The sequence below is a fragment of the Bombina bombina genome, chromosome 3 (assembly GCF_027579735.1).
Source record: "Bombina bombina isolate aBomBom1 chromosome 3, aBomBom1.pri, whole genome shotgun sequence".
In the NCBI taxonomy this organism is placed as follows: Eukaryota; Metazoa; Chordata; class Amphibia; order Anura; family Bombinatoridae; genus Bombina; species Bombina bombina.
In genome coordinates, this window is record NC_069501.1 from 1,273,026,612 (window position 1) to 1,273,043,573 (window position 16,962).

The 16,962-nt window shown below is 38.6% G+C and overlaps 1 protein-coding gene across 1 annotated transcript; it reads left to right on the forward strand.

Moving 5' to 3' along the window:
- Positions 1–710: 710 nt before the first annotated feature.
- LOC128652168 (zygote arrest protein 1-like) lies at positions 711–15,739 on the forward strand. Its single transcript, XM_053705110.1, has 4 exons — positions 711–1,256; positions 7,732–7,824; positions 10,983–11,057; positions 15,594–15,739. The coding sequence occupies exons 1-4, from the start codon at positions 711–713 to the stop codon at positions 15,732–15,734; spliced, it is 855 nt and encodes a 284-aa protein (XP_053561085.1). The 3' UTR covers positions 15,735–15,739.
- Positions 15,740–16,962: the final 1,223 nt, after the last annotated feature.

The window sequence follows — 16,962 nt, forward strand, 5'->3', positions numbered from 1 at the left end:
AACATAGGATGACACTAGTGAGATCTGTTAGCAGCTAAAAAGGTAACATAGGGTGACACTAGTGAGATCTGTTAGCAGCTAAAAAGGTTACATAGGATGACACTGGTGAGATCTGTTAGCAGCTGAAAAGGTAACATAGGATGACACTAGTGAGATCTGTTAGCAGCTAAAAAGGTAACATAGGGTGACACTAGTGAGATCTGTTAGCAGCTAAAAAGGTTACATAGGATGACACTGGTGAGATCTGTTAGCAGCTAAAAAGGTAACATAGGGTGACACTAGTGAGATCTGTTAGCAGCTAAAAAGGTAACATAGGGTGACACTAGTGAGATCTGTTAGCAGCTAAAAAGGTTACATAGGATGACACTGGTGAGATCTGTTAGCAGCTAAAACATAGGGTGTTTCTCATCTCCTCTGAATATTATAAAGACACTAGTGAGATCTGCTAGGAGCTGAAAAGGTAACACAGGACATAGGGTGTTTTTCTTATTTCAGTGAATGTAGTAAAGTGGGATCCCCCAGATTGCTAAAAGAAAGTGTTGCCACCATCTGTTGCAGACAGAAGGTTAATAACTCCCTGGGATGGTATCATTGCAGCTCAGACAGCCACCAGTGCATCTAATTAGATTAATTAGCTGTGTAATTACCCTGGGCAGCTGATAAAAGACCTACACACCCCAGTGTTATTATGTTGAGTGAAGCTGGCAGACATGGCTGGTGTAATGTACTCTCAGTATCCTGTGTACCCAGGTTATGGCGCCCCTCCTTACAGAGCCAACCCTCCATTCTACAAGCCCAGGCAGCAGTACTGGAAGCCACCTTACAAAGGGCTCCCGGGCCCCATGAAGCCAGTGCACCCTTTTGACTGTTTAGATAACTACAAGTGGGCCCAGCTAAAGGCCTTACTGAGCCAGCTGGGCCCTGAATTTGGCTTGGGCAAATTCTACACCCGTGAGGTAGGTGTGCAGGTGAACCCACGGGTGGATGCATCTGTTCAGTGTTCTCTAGGGCCCCGAACACTGAGGAACCGCAAGGGAGGGCCCTATCTGTACCGCCCAGTGCCTGGGCAGCATGCAGGCCTGGGCATTATCACTCCTGTGCGCTTCACCCGCACGCTAGCAGTGTACTCTAGGCTCTCTGATAGGAGGCTTTTCACCTTGCCCCCTATGCTACGTGTGGGTGAGACCCAGGTGGTAGCACAGGAGGATGCTGAGATCACCAAATTCAACGAGGGCCCAAAGAAACCTACATTCCAGGTAAGTGAAGGTGATCTCATGTGCCCGGCCCACTTGCTAACAAACTTCACTTTCTGCAACCAGCACAGAAGCTAGAATAGTGCCTGACACTAATGCCACCCCTGAGGGGCTATCAAGTGGGGTATTAACCTTTCTGCTGCCAGACAGATTTGCTGCATTGCACGTGTTAGTCTGATTTGCTTGTCAATGGCCATTAAAGGGACAGTATACACTCATTTTCATGTAACTGCTTGTAATAAACACTACTATAAAGAATATGCACAGATACTGATCTAAAAATCCAGTATAAAACGGTATCAAAACTTACTTGGAAGCTTCCAGCTTAGCTCTGTTGAAAAGGTAGCTGGAAAGCCCACTGAAAGTGGGGACATAAGACACTCCCCCTCCCCCTTCTTTTGCATATGAAAATACCCTTTACACAAACAGGAGCAAGCTGGAGTAGTTATACGTCAGTATTCACATAAAACTTTGGGGCTTGTTTAGGAGTCTGAAAATCAGCGCAAAGTTATTAAAAAAAACAAAACTTTATGGGCTATATAAATAGATCTACCAAACATTTATGCAAAGAAAGTGTCCCTTTAAGTCTTAATATATAATAACAGTATTGGGGGGGGGGGGGGGCTTTTACTGTTAGTGTGATCTTGTCTACATAGTTTGCTTTGTTTTGCACTCCAGGAACATACTATTTGAATGTAATTTCAAATGTCTTTTGCTGTGGCTAATCGGGAACAGATAAATGACATGCATGAGCTGTCATTCTTCTGGTTTCTGTTCAGTGCCCTGCTGAGTCACTATGGATTGTTTACTGAACACAACTGAAACAGGGACATAAAGTCTGACTCCCAGTATGTGACTAGGAATATTGTTACACATGTAGTCCTGCCTGATTCACCAAATGCTTACTGCAGAATCTGCTTCTGATTGGCTGTCTACACTTCCTTAGATCCCTGTTAAGTGCAGGGGTGGGTAGAACACACACCATCTGGCCCCCTCTTTGTTACCTCAAACCGTTGGGATCACTGGCACAGACAGAACATGTGATTTTAAACTTTTATCAAACTTGCTTTGTTCTCTTGCCATTTTTAGTTGAAAAGTATACCTAGGTAGGAGCAGCAATGCATTACTGGGTGCTGATTGATGGCTGCACATGTCTTGTCATTGGTTTCCCTGATGTGTTCAGCTAGCTCCCAGTAGTGCATTGCAGCTCCTTCAATAAAGAATACCGAGAGAATGAAGCAAACTTGATGGAAGTAAATTTTGAAAGTGGTTTAAAATCGCATGCTGTATCTGTTTAATGTCCCTTTAAAGGCACATTCTACACCAGAATTGTTATTTTAAAAGAGATCATTCCTTTATTACCCATTCCCTAGTTTTGCGTAACCAACACAGTTATAGTAATCTTTTTACCTCTGTAATTACCTTGTATCTAAGCCTCTGCAGACTGCCCCCTTATTTCAGTTCTTTTTACAGACTTGCATTTTAGCCAATTAGTGCTGACTCCTATGTAACTCCACGTGCATGAGCACAGTCATATCTATGACTCGCATGAACTAACACCCTCTAGTGGTGAAAAACAGTCAAAATGTCTAAGGTCTAAAAAATTGGCATATGAACCTCATGGTGTAGCTTTCAACTAAGAATACCAAGAGAACAAAGCAAAATTGGTGATAAAAGTAAATTGGAAAGTTGTTTAAAATGAAATGCTCTATCTGAATCATGAGTTTTTATTTTGGAATAGACTGTCCCTTTAACACAATTTCTGAGCACATTAGGGTCACTCTTCAGCTGCTTAAACCCCCTCCCTGTAACAAAGTAGCTATTGGAGACTCTCTCCTCCCTGCAGTGTGCATGTTAGTGATGGTGCATGCGCTGCTTTAATAACCTATTTAGTCTGCAGAGCTGTGTCATTGGTACACTGGTTAGCAGAGCATTAATGGTTTTATTAGAGTGACTGTGTCATTGGTACACTGGTTAGCAGAGCATTAATGCTTTTATTAGAGTGACTGTCATTGGTACACTGGTTAGCAGGGCATTAATGCTTTTATTAGAGTGACTGTCATTGATACACTGGTTAGCAGAGCATTAATGCTTTTATTAGAGTGACTGTCATTGGTACACTGGTTAGCAGAGCATTAATGCTTTTTATTAGAGTGACTGTCATTGGTACACTGGTTAGCAGAGCATTAATGCTTTTATTAGAGTGACTGTCATTGGTACACTGGTTAGCAGAGCATTAATGCTTTTATTAGAGTGACTGTCATTGGTACACTGGTTAGCAGAGCATTAATGCTTTTATTAGAGTGACTGTCATTGGTACACTGGTTAGCAGAGCATTAATGCTTTTATTAGAGTGACTGTCATTGGTACACTGGTTAGCAGAGCATTAATGCTTTTTATTAGAGTGACTGTCATTGGTACACTGGTTAGCAGAGCATTAATGCTTTTATTAGAGTGACTGTCATTGGTACACTGGTTAGCAGAGCATTAATGCTTTTATTAGAGTGACTGTCATTGGTACACTGGTTAGCAGAGCATTAATGCTTTTATTAGAGTGACTGTCATTGGTACACTGGTTAGCAGAGCATTAATGCTTTTATTAGAGTGACTGTCATTGGTACACTGGTTAGCAGAGCATTAATGCTTTTATTAGAGTGACTGTCATTGGTACACTGGTTAGCAGAGCATTAATGCTTTTATTAGAGTGACTGTCATTGGTACACTGGTTAGCAGAGCATTAATGGTTTTTATTAGAGTGACTGTCATTGGTACACTGGTTAGCAGAGCATTAATGGTTTTTATTAGAGTGACTGTCATTGGTACACTGGTTAGCAGAGCATTAATGGTTTTATTAGAGTGACTGTCATTGGTACACTGGTTAGCAGAGCATTAATGCTTTTATTAGAGTGACTGTCATTGGTACACTGGTTAGCAGAGCATTAATGGTTTTTATTAGTGACTGTCATTGCTACACTGGTTAGCAGAGCATTAATGCTTTTATTAGTAGACATGTGCAGCCGCGAAAAATTTGAATCAATTCGGAATTTCGGCACTTAAGTGGGATGTGCTGTGTATTACACTAGTATACTGTACAATACTAGTGTAATACATGGCCATCCGAGTCCATCCGAATAAATTTGAATTCATTCGGATTTATTCGGTAGATTCGGCACTGCCGCAATTCGGAAATTCTAATCGATCCGAATTTTGCAAAATTCGTCCGAATTTCGATTCAAACTGAATCGCACATGTCTATTAGAGTGACTGTCATTGGTACACTGGTTAGCAGAGCATTAATGCTTTTGTATAGCGGTTTTATTATAGTGCCTGTTTGAACCAGTAAACATGCATACATTTATTGCCTCTTATTCTTTTAGGAGCCTTAGTTTTTCTCAGCAGCCAAGGGGTTAAGGTGACATTCTCATTAAAGGTATCGGACACAGAAAAATGTTCGTTTGTGATTTAGACAACCTATCCTTTTTAAAGGGACAGTCAACACCAGAATTTGTTCTTTAAAAAGAAAGATAATCCCTTTATTACCCATTCCCCAGTTTGGCAAAACCAACAGTTATAATACACATTTTACCTCTGTAATTACCTTGTATCTAAGCTTCTGCTGACTGCCCCTTGTTTCAGTTGTTTTGACAGACTTTCATTTTAGCCAATCAGTGCTCAATCCAGGGTCACTTCACGTGCATGAGCTCAATGTTTTCTATATGAAATGCATGAACTAATGCCCTCTAGTGGTCAAAATGCATTCAGATTAGAGGCAGTCTTCAAGGTCTAAGAAATTAGCATATGAACCGCCTAGGTTTAGCTTTTAACTAAGAATTCCAAGAGAACAAAGCAAAATTGGTGATTAAAGTAAATTTGGAAGTTGTTTAAAATGACATGCCCTATTTAAATCATGATGGATTTTTTGTTTGACTTGACTGTCCTTTTTAAGTTTCCAATTTGCTTTGTTCCCATAATATACTTTGCTAAAGAGATATCTAGGTAGGCATCTAGTGCTCTTGCAAAACTTCTGCAATATAGTGCTCCATTGGTCCGGCTCCTAAACATACGTCCCTGCTTTATCAACAAGATACCAGGAGAACAAAAAATGAATAGAAGAGTTGTTTAAAATTGCATGCGCTATCTGAATATTATATTTATATTTTATTTTTCCTTTCAGTCTAGATGAACTACATAAATTATGTGCTGCAGGATGTTAGCTATAGATTAAACCTCTTAAGGGGTTTAAAGAGACAGCCAGGTCAAAATGAACTCTGATACTATTTTAAATTTCCAACTTTTTAGAATTACTTACATTGGTAAAATTATTAAAGAGAATATCTAGGTATGCTCGGGAGCTGCAATGCACTAATTGGAGGCAATGACAAAAGTACAGTCAGCTATACCCAGTTAGCTCCTCATATTGCTTTGTTCTGTAGCAAAGGGGAACACAGCAAATCTGCTAATAGAAAAAGATTTTATTGGTGTGCTGTACCTGAATCTAGATACTTTCATTTAGAATCTACTGTATCTTTACAGGAGGTTATGTAAATGAGCTTAAAAGGAAGTGCATGAATGTGCCTTGCTGGTCCAATGAGAGATTCTTACTGGCTGTGCTTGTGCGCTCTACCCAGGGAACTGCATAGGATGGCTCAGATTTACTTACTGTGTTTTTTTTTTTTTTTTTTTTTTTTTTTAAATCAAATGCTTAATTCTCTTATCCTTTGCTGAAGGAACAGCATTGCACTAAGGCAGCTAGCTGAATACATCTAGTCAGCCAATAATGTGTAGGCACCAATCAACTTTGCAATACATTTTGCCCCTTTCATGTAATTTTTAGCTCTAAAAATTGTGCAGTTTCAAATTCTTAGGATTTGAAATGCATCTGCACATAGCTAACTCTGCTACATATCTCCCCCCCCCCAACTTTCTTGCAGAAATGTAAAACAATACTTTAAACGTTATACTAACTTGTACAGTAGTTGTCCTTGTCGGCAGCTAAAGCCCAGACTGGCTCCTCCAAATAAGTTAAAAGGTGGATGCAATAATTGCAGTAAAAATTTAATTTGTATTTAAAACTTGGCTGATATTCTTTAGCAACAGACCTGTCTTGTAATTGCTGTCACTATTAGACACTTTGCAAACCTGCATATTGCACAACAGGATGTGACATTTTCAATGGAATTATTTTTGAACTTCAGTTGCCTAAAGGGCCGTGGTGCTCTAATTTCACTGCTTTAAGGGCCATGATACCCAAATGTTTTAACACTTAAAAGTGCTGCAGCAAGCTGACTAGAAAATATCACCTGAACATCTCTGTTAAGATTTTACCTCAATCTCCTAACTATTCACGCCCCATTGTAAAGGATTTTAGTCCCAGGACTTGTAAGGGAGTGTGCAGTCATGTTATTTAAACACACACAGATTGAGCCTGAGGTGCTCTAACACAATCACATGGGCACTTCAGTAACGGCACACCAGGAGAGCGGGGACCAGCATAAACATAAAATGCTGGGGGCGGCGTTCTTGTCACAACATCAAAGCAGGTAACCAACTACAGTTGCCTCAGAGTCCGCACTTTAAGATACAAAGAAGCCGGTTCTTCCAATAAGATAAAGTTTAAGGTATTAAATCACAGGAAGATACAGGCTTCAATAATACAGCATGGCAGGTGAAACCGCTAGCAGGTAAATGGAGGCTTCATTTTGTACAGTAAAGTTGTTTGTAAATAGTATGAAATGTATAATTGCACTATTTAATGCGCCCTCTTGGAGTAAATCTATACTTTTAGCAAAGAGCGGGATTTATGATTCATTCTGATGTCTCTTCAAGGTACAATTTTAATTCACTTCTTAAACAGCGGCTTTGCAGGGCAGTAAACGAGTGCGGTCGCACAAAACGTGTATGCTGTGAAGTCGCCGTTTCACCGGTCATGCTGTAGTATTGAAGCTTTGTATCTTCCTGTGATTTTAACTGATACCTTATTCAAACTTTCTTATTGGATCAACTGACTTCTTTGTATCCTAGGCAATTTTGGTTTAGTCATGTTTTCTCATGATTTAGAAAACATGCCGTTTTTTTTAAAACCACTTTCAAATGTACTTTTATCTAATTTGCTTCTCGATATCCTTTGCAGATTCATAGCTATCTAGATATGCCTTTCAACAGCATCTGAGCCTAACATAGATGCTTAAAGTGATTGTCTCACCCATGTGCATTGCTATTTAACAAAGAATATCTAAATAATGAAGCAAATTGTCGGCTTTACAGCTATGCTGAATCACTTTCATGTGCTTTAGTGTATATAGTATTATGTCCCTTTAAGTATTTAGCACATGCAAAGGGTTAGTTATTCTACTGAGCTGCTCCTGAGCCAATAGAGACAGCATATTTAAGTACCCAAAGGTCTGTGGTTACCAAGTGAACATGCAACCAGTTTCCGTGTTTGAGATGACTTACACTTTTCCCCCTTCCCCCTCCCCAGTTCCTTGAACAAAAGTACGGCTTCTTTCACTGCAGAAGCTGTCAGGTGCGATGGGAGAGCGCGTACGTGTGGTGCATCTCCGGAACAAACAAGGTGAGTGATGGTCTCTGGCTGCTTCACACCGCTCTAACAGCCGTAGCATTTGTAATTCAGTGCAGGAAATCTGAGGTTCCAGTGTACTTGGTGTATAGCAAAGTGCTGAACATGACAACTCTCTAGTGGTTTTTATTATAGGTAGGGCAAAAAGAATTCTGCCTGAGCCAATACTTCTTCTTATTGAAAGTGTTCTATACTCAGCCAGTGGGTGCCGGTAGCTGCTGCCTGTAGGCCGGACCAAGCATGCTGAGCTTATTAACCTACGCCAGTGATGGTGAACCTTGGCACTCCAGATGTTTCAGAACTAAGTTTCCCATTATGCTTATGTACTCTGACAAGCATCATGGGAAATGTAGTTCTTAAACATCTCTAGTGCCAAGGCTTTCTATCACTGACCTAGGCTGTGCTAAGAGACCGGGGGAGTTTATAAAAATAGCTGATACAAAAGTGAGTGTCGGTATTGCACTCATGGGATCAAAACCACTTTCCTGGACTTAAAGGGACAGTCAAGTCCCAAAAAAATGTCATGATTTAAATAGGGCATGTAATTTTAAACTTTCCAATTTACTTTTATCACCATTTTTGCTTTGTTTTCTTGGTATTCTTAGTGGAAAGATAAACCTAGGAGGTTCATATGCTAATTTCTTAGACCTTGAAGACTGCCTCTAATCTGAATGCATTTTGACCACTAGAGGGCGTTAGTTCATGTGTTTCATAGAGATAACATTGAGCTCATGCATGTGAAGTGACCCTGGAGTGAGCACTGATTGGCTAAAATGCAAGTCTGTCAAAACAACTGAAACAAGGGTGCAGTTTGCAGAAGCATAGATACAAGATAATTGCAGAGGTAAAAAGTATATTAATATAACTGAAATATAAGGGGCAGTCTGCTGAGCCTTAGATACAAGGTAATCAGAGGTAAAACGTTTATTAATATAACTGGTTATGCAAAACTTGGGAATGGGTAATAAAGGGATTCTTTCTTTTTAAACATTTCTGGTGTTGACTGTCCCTTAATTAGATGGGGGCACCGAATGACTTAAAGGGACAGTCAACACCAGAATCTTTAAAAAAAAAAAAAAAAAAAAAAAAAATATTAAAAAAAATAATCCCTTTATTACCAATTCCCCAGTTTGGCATAACCAACAGTTATATTAATATACTTTTTACCTCTGATTACCTTGTATCTAAGCCTCTGCAATCTGTCCCCTTATTTCAGTTGTTTTGACAGACCTGCATTTTAGCCAATCAGTGCTCACTCCAGGGTCACTTCATGTGCATGAGCTCAACGTTGTCTATATGATACACATGAACTAATTGCCTCTAATCTGAATGCATTTTGACCACTAGAGGGCGTCTTCAAGGTCTAAGAAATTAGCATATGAACCTCCTAGGTTTAGCTTTCAACTAAGAATACCAAGTGAACAAAGCAAAATTGGTGATAAAAGCAAGTGGTTTAAAATTACATGCCTTATCTGAATCGTAATATATATTTTTTTTTTTTTTTTTTTTTATTGGCAAATTCAGATTTTGCTATGTCTTCTACATGTTCAATTTATCAACGGGGTGGGTCTCTGTTCAGGGTCTCTGACTATTAATTGTCGCATACAAGTTGTCTGCATGTCTGAGCTTACTAGCACATTAGACCCTGTAATGTCATGTGTGTAATACTCTAACTGCTCTTCTGACATCAGGTATCTGTTAGTGCCCATACAAACTCCACAATAAAAATTGGGTTTCACTAGTAATACAGGAACCTGTCTTTCCCCCTGTTTGTCATTGTACCCAGATATGCAGGCTTATACTAGCACTTGTCAGCTCCAGTCCTCAATACCTCCCTGACTGATGGGCTTCCCCCTTCCTGGGCACAGGTCAGTTACAGATACACAGGCTTACACTAGAGGTTCTCAATACCTCCCTGACTGTAACTGACCTGTGCCCAGGAAGGGGAAGCCCATCAGTCAGGGCAAGATCGGCTCCAGAATCAATGAAATGGGGGTGGGGGGGGGGGGGAAGAGTCATGTATGAGTCAAAATAAGAGCAGACCTACATATTGTGCAGGAAACCTCCACTATTAACATTTGGAGAATATGCTAAATCACTAGGGTTAAAAAAAAAAGTCTAAATCTTATGCAGTGCACTAAAACGGCCATTAAACTTGAGACCCCCAGCAATAGCTCATTAAAAACAATTCACCCCTTAATCACCATGATCCAAAACCCTTAAACTAATTCTTAATCATGTCCCCTAAACAGCCATGCACCCCAACCCACCAATGCAATTAACCCCTTTGTTTGCAATAGCAGTGAGGATACTAGGTTTTCAGGTACTGGTAATTTGGTAGATTAGATTTAGCTATACCTGTTTCACAATAACTAATGGGTATCGGGCTACTTAAAACAACCTATGTCCTGTGAACCTATAAGAATATTATTGTATCATAAATATAAGTCTATAAATGGCTACCGGCTTCTATCGACGCCTCAAAAGTGCACTGTGATCTTAGGCCTGGCTTAAGATCACAGTGCACTTTTGAGGCGTCGATAGAAGCCGGCACCAATTTATAGACATATTTATGATACAATCATTCTTATCTAATTAAGAAAATGAGTAACTCACTATAGGTAAAATTTTAATAGGGTTAAAGACGAGTCCAAAAAGTCTAACTTCCAATTCCAATTAAGAGGTTAAGACACGGAGCTCCTTGCAGATGCTTGATGCGACCTCACAATTTGGCAGCCAACTCTGCCCCAGCATGCAGCATTACATAATTCATTATTTTATTTATTTTTAAAGCGTATGATCATATCAATATTTTTGTGGGGGCACAGCATTCCATTTGGGTGGGCAATGACCCCTTTGGAGCCGACCCTGAGTCAGGGAGGTATTGAAGACCTGAAGCGCTAGTGTAAGCCTGTGTATCTGTAACTGACCTGTGCCCAGGATACACAGGCTTATAGCGCTTGCCAGCTCGAGTCCTCAATACCTCCCTAACGGCCTTCCCCTTCCTGGGCACAGGTCTGTTAATGTACTGTCAGATACATCACACACGTGTAGTATAGCAAGTTGCCTGGTGTACTGCAATCTTACCTGGTTCAGGGCTGGAGTGTGTCTGTCACAGCAATAGTCTAACACCTGTATCTGGTCTCTCTCAGGTTTACTTCAAGCAATACTGTCACAAATGCCAGAAGGGCTACAACCCATACTACGTGGAGTCCATAGAGTGCAAGGTGAGGGCAGCTTCAGTCTGTGTCCTATCTAGTTCCTTAGATGCCACTAGAATAGCAGTGGGTGCTTCTTGTACAGATCTTAAAGGGACATGAAACACAATTTTTTTTTTCTTTCATGATTTAGGTTTTGTTTGTGGTTGGGGGGGGGGGGGTCATTGTGTGTTTTTTTTGTTTTTTTACTTGCCAATTTACTTCCGTTATCTAATCTGCATAATTTTCTTGGTATCCTTTTCTTAAGACATATCTAGATAGGCAGAGGAGCTAGCTTCTGATTGGTGTCTGTACATAAGGCTCTTGTGATTGGTTTACTGATGTGTTTAACTAGTTCTATTAGTGCGTTGCTTCTTCAAGAAAGGATACCAAATGAATAAAGCAAAATTGATAATAGAAGTTAATTGTAAACATTTTTCTAAATCACAAGAGAATTTTCCCTTTAAGATGCCATTTTGTATTCTAACCTTCTGTCTTGTACGGTGTAAAGCTGATTTCTTATACTTGTAATAAAGCTATCATCGGATGCGTTTTTAGTGTGCTGGGCTGTTAAAGGAATAATCTAGTCAAAATAAAACTTTCATGATTCAGGTTAATTTAGACACCAATAGGAAAGTGCTACCCAGGTTCTGAACCAAAAATGGGACAGCTCCTAAGCTTACATTCCTGCTTTATCAAATAAAGATACCAAGAGGAAACTGAATAGGAATAAATTAGAAAGCTGCTTAACCTCTTGAGTGCTAATGACGGCTCAGTAGTCTCTAGCACATTCCCACCTTATGGGAGATCTGGAGGCTTCTACCCTGGCTATTGGGTCTGTATAGTGACTGACATTGCCGGGGCTTCAAGTTTTGCACGGTGACGTCACCACAACTTTATTTAAAATGGGCAATGTAAAGTGTATAGGGAAAGGGGGCATGCTGCTTAGAAGCCTGTATCTAAGCAACTACAGACCCCCAAGACCCACCGGTGGAAAGGTAATCGTCTAACCTTTCTGTTATAAGTCTTGGATCTGTAAAAAAGTTAAATTTTTCATGTAAAAAATCAGCTTAGAGCACATCATTCCTTTGAGTTCTATCTGAATCATGAGAGGTTCCCTAGTCATTACTGCAGCCCCTCTTATTCCTGTAGACAAACTTTCTGCATGACCTTTGCCCTAGGAGGACAAGGAGAGGTTACTTTGTCAAGAGGTATAAACTGCAGGGACGAGTAAAACATAACCCCTCCAGCTGTGAGACCTAGACATGTGCGTTTCACGAGATTCAAATTACCCTAGCAATGAAACTAAACTAATCCGAATGCAATTGTAACAAATCAGTTCGGTTTTATTGGTTATGTTCAAATGGCCATGGACTAATCACAATTCAGATATATATATTTTTTTTTTTTTTTGAGAGAACGATGAAATAATTCAGTTTGTAACTCGGAATCAACATAACACAAACCAAACTTCCAAATTTACGAATAGACTACATCTGAATTTATTAAAATCCAAAACAAATTTTTCCACTGTGCACATGTCTGATAACTGGCTTTGTGGCACGGGGACATTTAACAAGTCAGTGAGTTAAGACCTCATGTCTTATCCATTTATACTTGGCTCCTTTCCATATGAGCATACTGAGGTAGGCTAAGGTATGAGCACTATGTGGCAGTGTTAGGATATAGTACAAAAACTAGGTTACCATCTGCCTCAGGAATATTGCTTCTGACGGGTAAATAAAAAAACAAACTTACCTTCAAGCGTGTCTCGTTGCTCCAACTTTCTTTTATATGCAGAATCATTGGTGCAAACACTTGTCAGTATATGGCCGGGTTATAACACAATATAGTTAATTATTTTTAAAGCTAAACCCCAATAAAATGCATATACAAAACCATAAAATTAATATAAATTCCTAATTTCTTTTTTGTTATCTATAAACACATTGAAATATATTTGTAGGAACCAGAATATGAGTCAAACTATACAGTGTTTAAACTGTTGCAATACTCTTTACAAAGCAAACCAAATTGTAACTTTTTTAATCTAGCCTTATTGACAATAGAATTTCATTCATTTAACACAATGAGATTCCAAGATATTAGCTACTAACCTTCAAGCAATACAATCGGCTATGTAGCCACAATTGATTCTAATTTAAATAAAAATAGTATCTATTTGTGCAAACTCCTATACCACTTTATCTAAGCTAAAATAAATTCTTAGATACATACATACATACATACATACATACTACTTGGCACTAAGGATTTGTTTTAGAATACATGGGCTATGAAATATAATGTTAAAAGACAATTGTTCCTCTAAGTCTGCTACCTACAGCAACAATGGATGTTTGTTTAAATATTTAGCTTAAAACTATCCATACTAATGAACATGAATCCAAAATATAAATATGCTTGTTAAATCTATTAACTTCAGCAGCAGTGAATATTCCTTTAAGTCTATTTGACTATAGTTGCTAAATATCCTTGATTCAAATATCAAAAATTAGAACAATCATACATCACCAGTTTTTAGCCAATTTGTAGTTCAATCTTTTCCAAATATTTTCAGATCACCTCATATGAAGATAAGTGTAAGTGCAATTGATAAGAAAAAGTATGGCCCACTTTGCTTATAGTTTGACTGTGTCCCACGCAACAGTTTTCAGTCAGTTTAGCAAAATCATCAGCAGCCTCCTTTTTTCATCTTGCATTCCAGCTTATATTGTCTAATCATAGGTGAGAATATGGGGGGCCCTTCGGAAACCTTGTCCCTTCTTATTGGTTCATTTTGGAAATGTATGGTTGCTAGGGAAATGCATCTTAACAACCAATTGTCTTTTGGCTGTAATTCTTGCATCGCAACACCAGGGGCAGCATGACAAACAGATATAGTCCCACCATAATTTTTGTTATATTTTAAATATCTCCTTTATATAATTATTTAACCCATCATAACCTCTTGCATCGATCACTTATAATCTGAATTCCAGACAGGACAGCATCATGTAAATTTTTTGATTATTCCAATACCAAACACTGTTTAACATTATATCAAAGTAATTTATTCCAAAATTATAGCATTTAACATCCTGCTATATACGTTCATACAAATACAGCATGTTTCACATTCCCAATTTTTTTAATACACAGATCCATGTTCATGGCTACCATTCAATGGGCATCTTATCTGAAAAATAAAGGGCAGATATTTTGGAATTTAACATTTATATAGATCCTTATTTTGAAATTTGTTTGAATATTTGAGTATTCCTTTATATTTCCTTGTAATCCAGGCAATGAAATAGATGCTCCGTTTTAAACAACTTAAATGTTATCTTTAATCAGGATATAGTGCAGAACCTTGTCTACAACAGAGGTTGGTGGTCTAACATTTGATCATCAAGTAAATGTTAATTATTACTTTCCTGGATTTTAAAACCAGTTTTTATTAACTGACCAAATGCTTTATTTCATTATTCTCACCTGGATGCATTGTAGTTTTGCATGCTGAGTGGGGGAGGATTGTAAATAATATATTAATCTTCACATATACCTTGACACACTGCAGCCATAAAGTGCACTCCGGAGCATACTGCAGTTTACTCGGAAAGGAGCTAAATGTCAATAGAACACCCATGGGAAAAATTACTTAGATGTAGACTGGGATATTTTTTTTTTTTTTTTTTTACTGTACTCTAACATGGAAGTCAAATTTAACTTTCATAATTGTAAAATGTATTGTGTTCCTGCTCTCTTGGGGGTTGTCTCTCTTTAATGACTTGTGTGGGTTTACCTTGTGTTAAAGTGAAGGTAAACTTTGGTGAATGAGCCCGTTTTTTAAAATACAAAGTTTACAAAGCACCTGGTTTTTTGATTAAAAATTTTTTTTTTTTTTTTTTTTTTCCACGGCCAGAGCAGCTTCCCTCCCCCCCCCCCCCCCTCATGGAAATCCTCTCTTCACACATCAGCAATGACTAATCCGGCTTCCTCCCCAGGGTAGTCATTGCCTGAGGCCATGCTGTGATTGGAGGAAGCCGGATTAGTCATTTCTGATGTGTGAAGAGAGTATTTCCATGAGGGGGGAAGCTGCTCTGGCTGTGGAATTTTTTTTTTTTATAATTAAAACGGCTGCTTTGTAAATTTTGATTGAAAGTTCCCCTGTTTTTTTTAAGGGTGTGTTTTTTTTTTTTTGTTTTTTTTTCCATTCACCAAAGTTTACCTTTAACTTTAAGTAGTTTGGCGCTCTAATTGTTATGGATGTGCAATTGGGACATTTTTGCTATAAAAATGATATTGGCTGCCATGAGCATTTTGCTATTTTGGAGTTTGGTTTTTTTGTGTGAATCACAGGAAGATCTGTATTTGCACCTTCACAAAATAAGCTCTGAAAATGGCTGAATGCTTCTGGCGGCCATATTGGGCAATGATTTAACATCTGACTGCCCATTGCTACTAACTGTATTAATGGAAGCTAAACTGACAGATTTTATATTGTGTAGGTTGAGATGGACTCTTGTTTTTCCACCTCCTGTTACTACGTTTGTTACCTTGCAGATGTGCCAGAGAGCTTGGTGCACGTGTCCGGAGAGGAAACACATTGACCTCAAGAGACCTCACTGCCAGGAGCTTTGCGGCCGGTGTAAGGGACAGCGGCTTTCCTGCGACAAAACGTATAGCTTTAAATACATTATCTGAGCTGCACATGGTACAGTGGTCTGATATTTGAATGTTGTGATAACTTTATTTATTTTGCTGTGGGAAATTATTCCTGATACTGAATCTGCACTAAATGTACAGTTTGTTTTGTACGCATTTTCTTTTGTAAATAAAGGTGTATATTTTTGTTTGAAACAAATGTATTGACTATACGCACTTTAACTGAATAAAGGAGATGATCAATATGTTTTGCAGCAATAATGGTACTTAATAGCATTTATCCTACTGGCTCCTATCTTCAGGTCCACTCTAATTCAAATAAATTCTGACTGTTTCTAATCAGGTTTTTACTGTCTTAGTTTAGACCTCTGTCTTAATGTTAAACACTCCATCACTGGAGTATTTAGTCTGTGCTTCCCAACAATTAACTCACTTTTCACAACTGAAATGCACTCTCCTCTGTAGAGCAAGAAGCCCTCTCTGATCCACACAGGTTCCAAATACTTTTTGGGGTCTCATGAAAAAAATTGCCCAACAGTATCAACTCTTTACCACCAGACACACCTAAAGACAAATACTAAAGTGCCAGTATGTATTTCCAGCACAAATCCGCACCAATAAAGTCAACATTTAAAACTACTCCAATAAAAATGCTAGATGTATCTATATGGCCCCTACACACGTGTGTTAAAAAGAGAAGCGCTCAACCTGGGAACGAATAATAGCTTGTTCTATGGCTAGTTACCACCCAAGAAGCAGCCTCTTTTTGCTCAACGTGTGCCTTTCACAGAGAATAACTTTCCTGAGGCATATCAGTCTGATCCTGACTTCACAGCACTGTCAAGCCCCAAAATACCAGGCAATCCCTCCTCTGAACGAAACGGCTAAACCCCAGACGTACGTTTTGGCCTATTGTGGGCCTCGTTAGCAGTGTTAATTTCGTCGACTAAAATGACTATAAAACTAAAGAAAATCTGATGACTAAAATACGACTAAAACGACATTTTAGTCAAAAGACTGACTAAAACTAAATCAAAATTTGCTGACAAACATTTTATGCAAGGTGTTATAATCAATCCATATCCAATTATTTCTCTTTTGTAAAATTTACGAAACTTAATTTTATTAAATTTTAAGATAAAGACATGTTCTATACCACAATAGTTAAATCTGTATTGCATGTTCAAACCTTAATACCACAAATAAAAACAGGTTAATACACCTTTACTCTAGGAGTATATAATGAGTTTGGAAGTTCTAGAGCAGT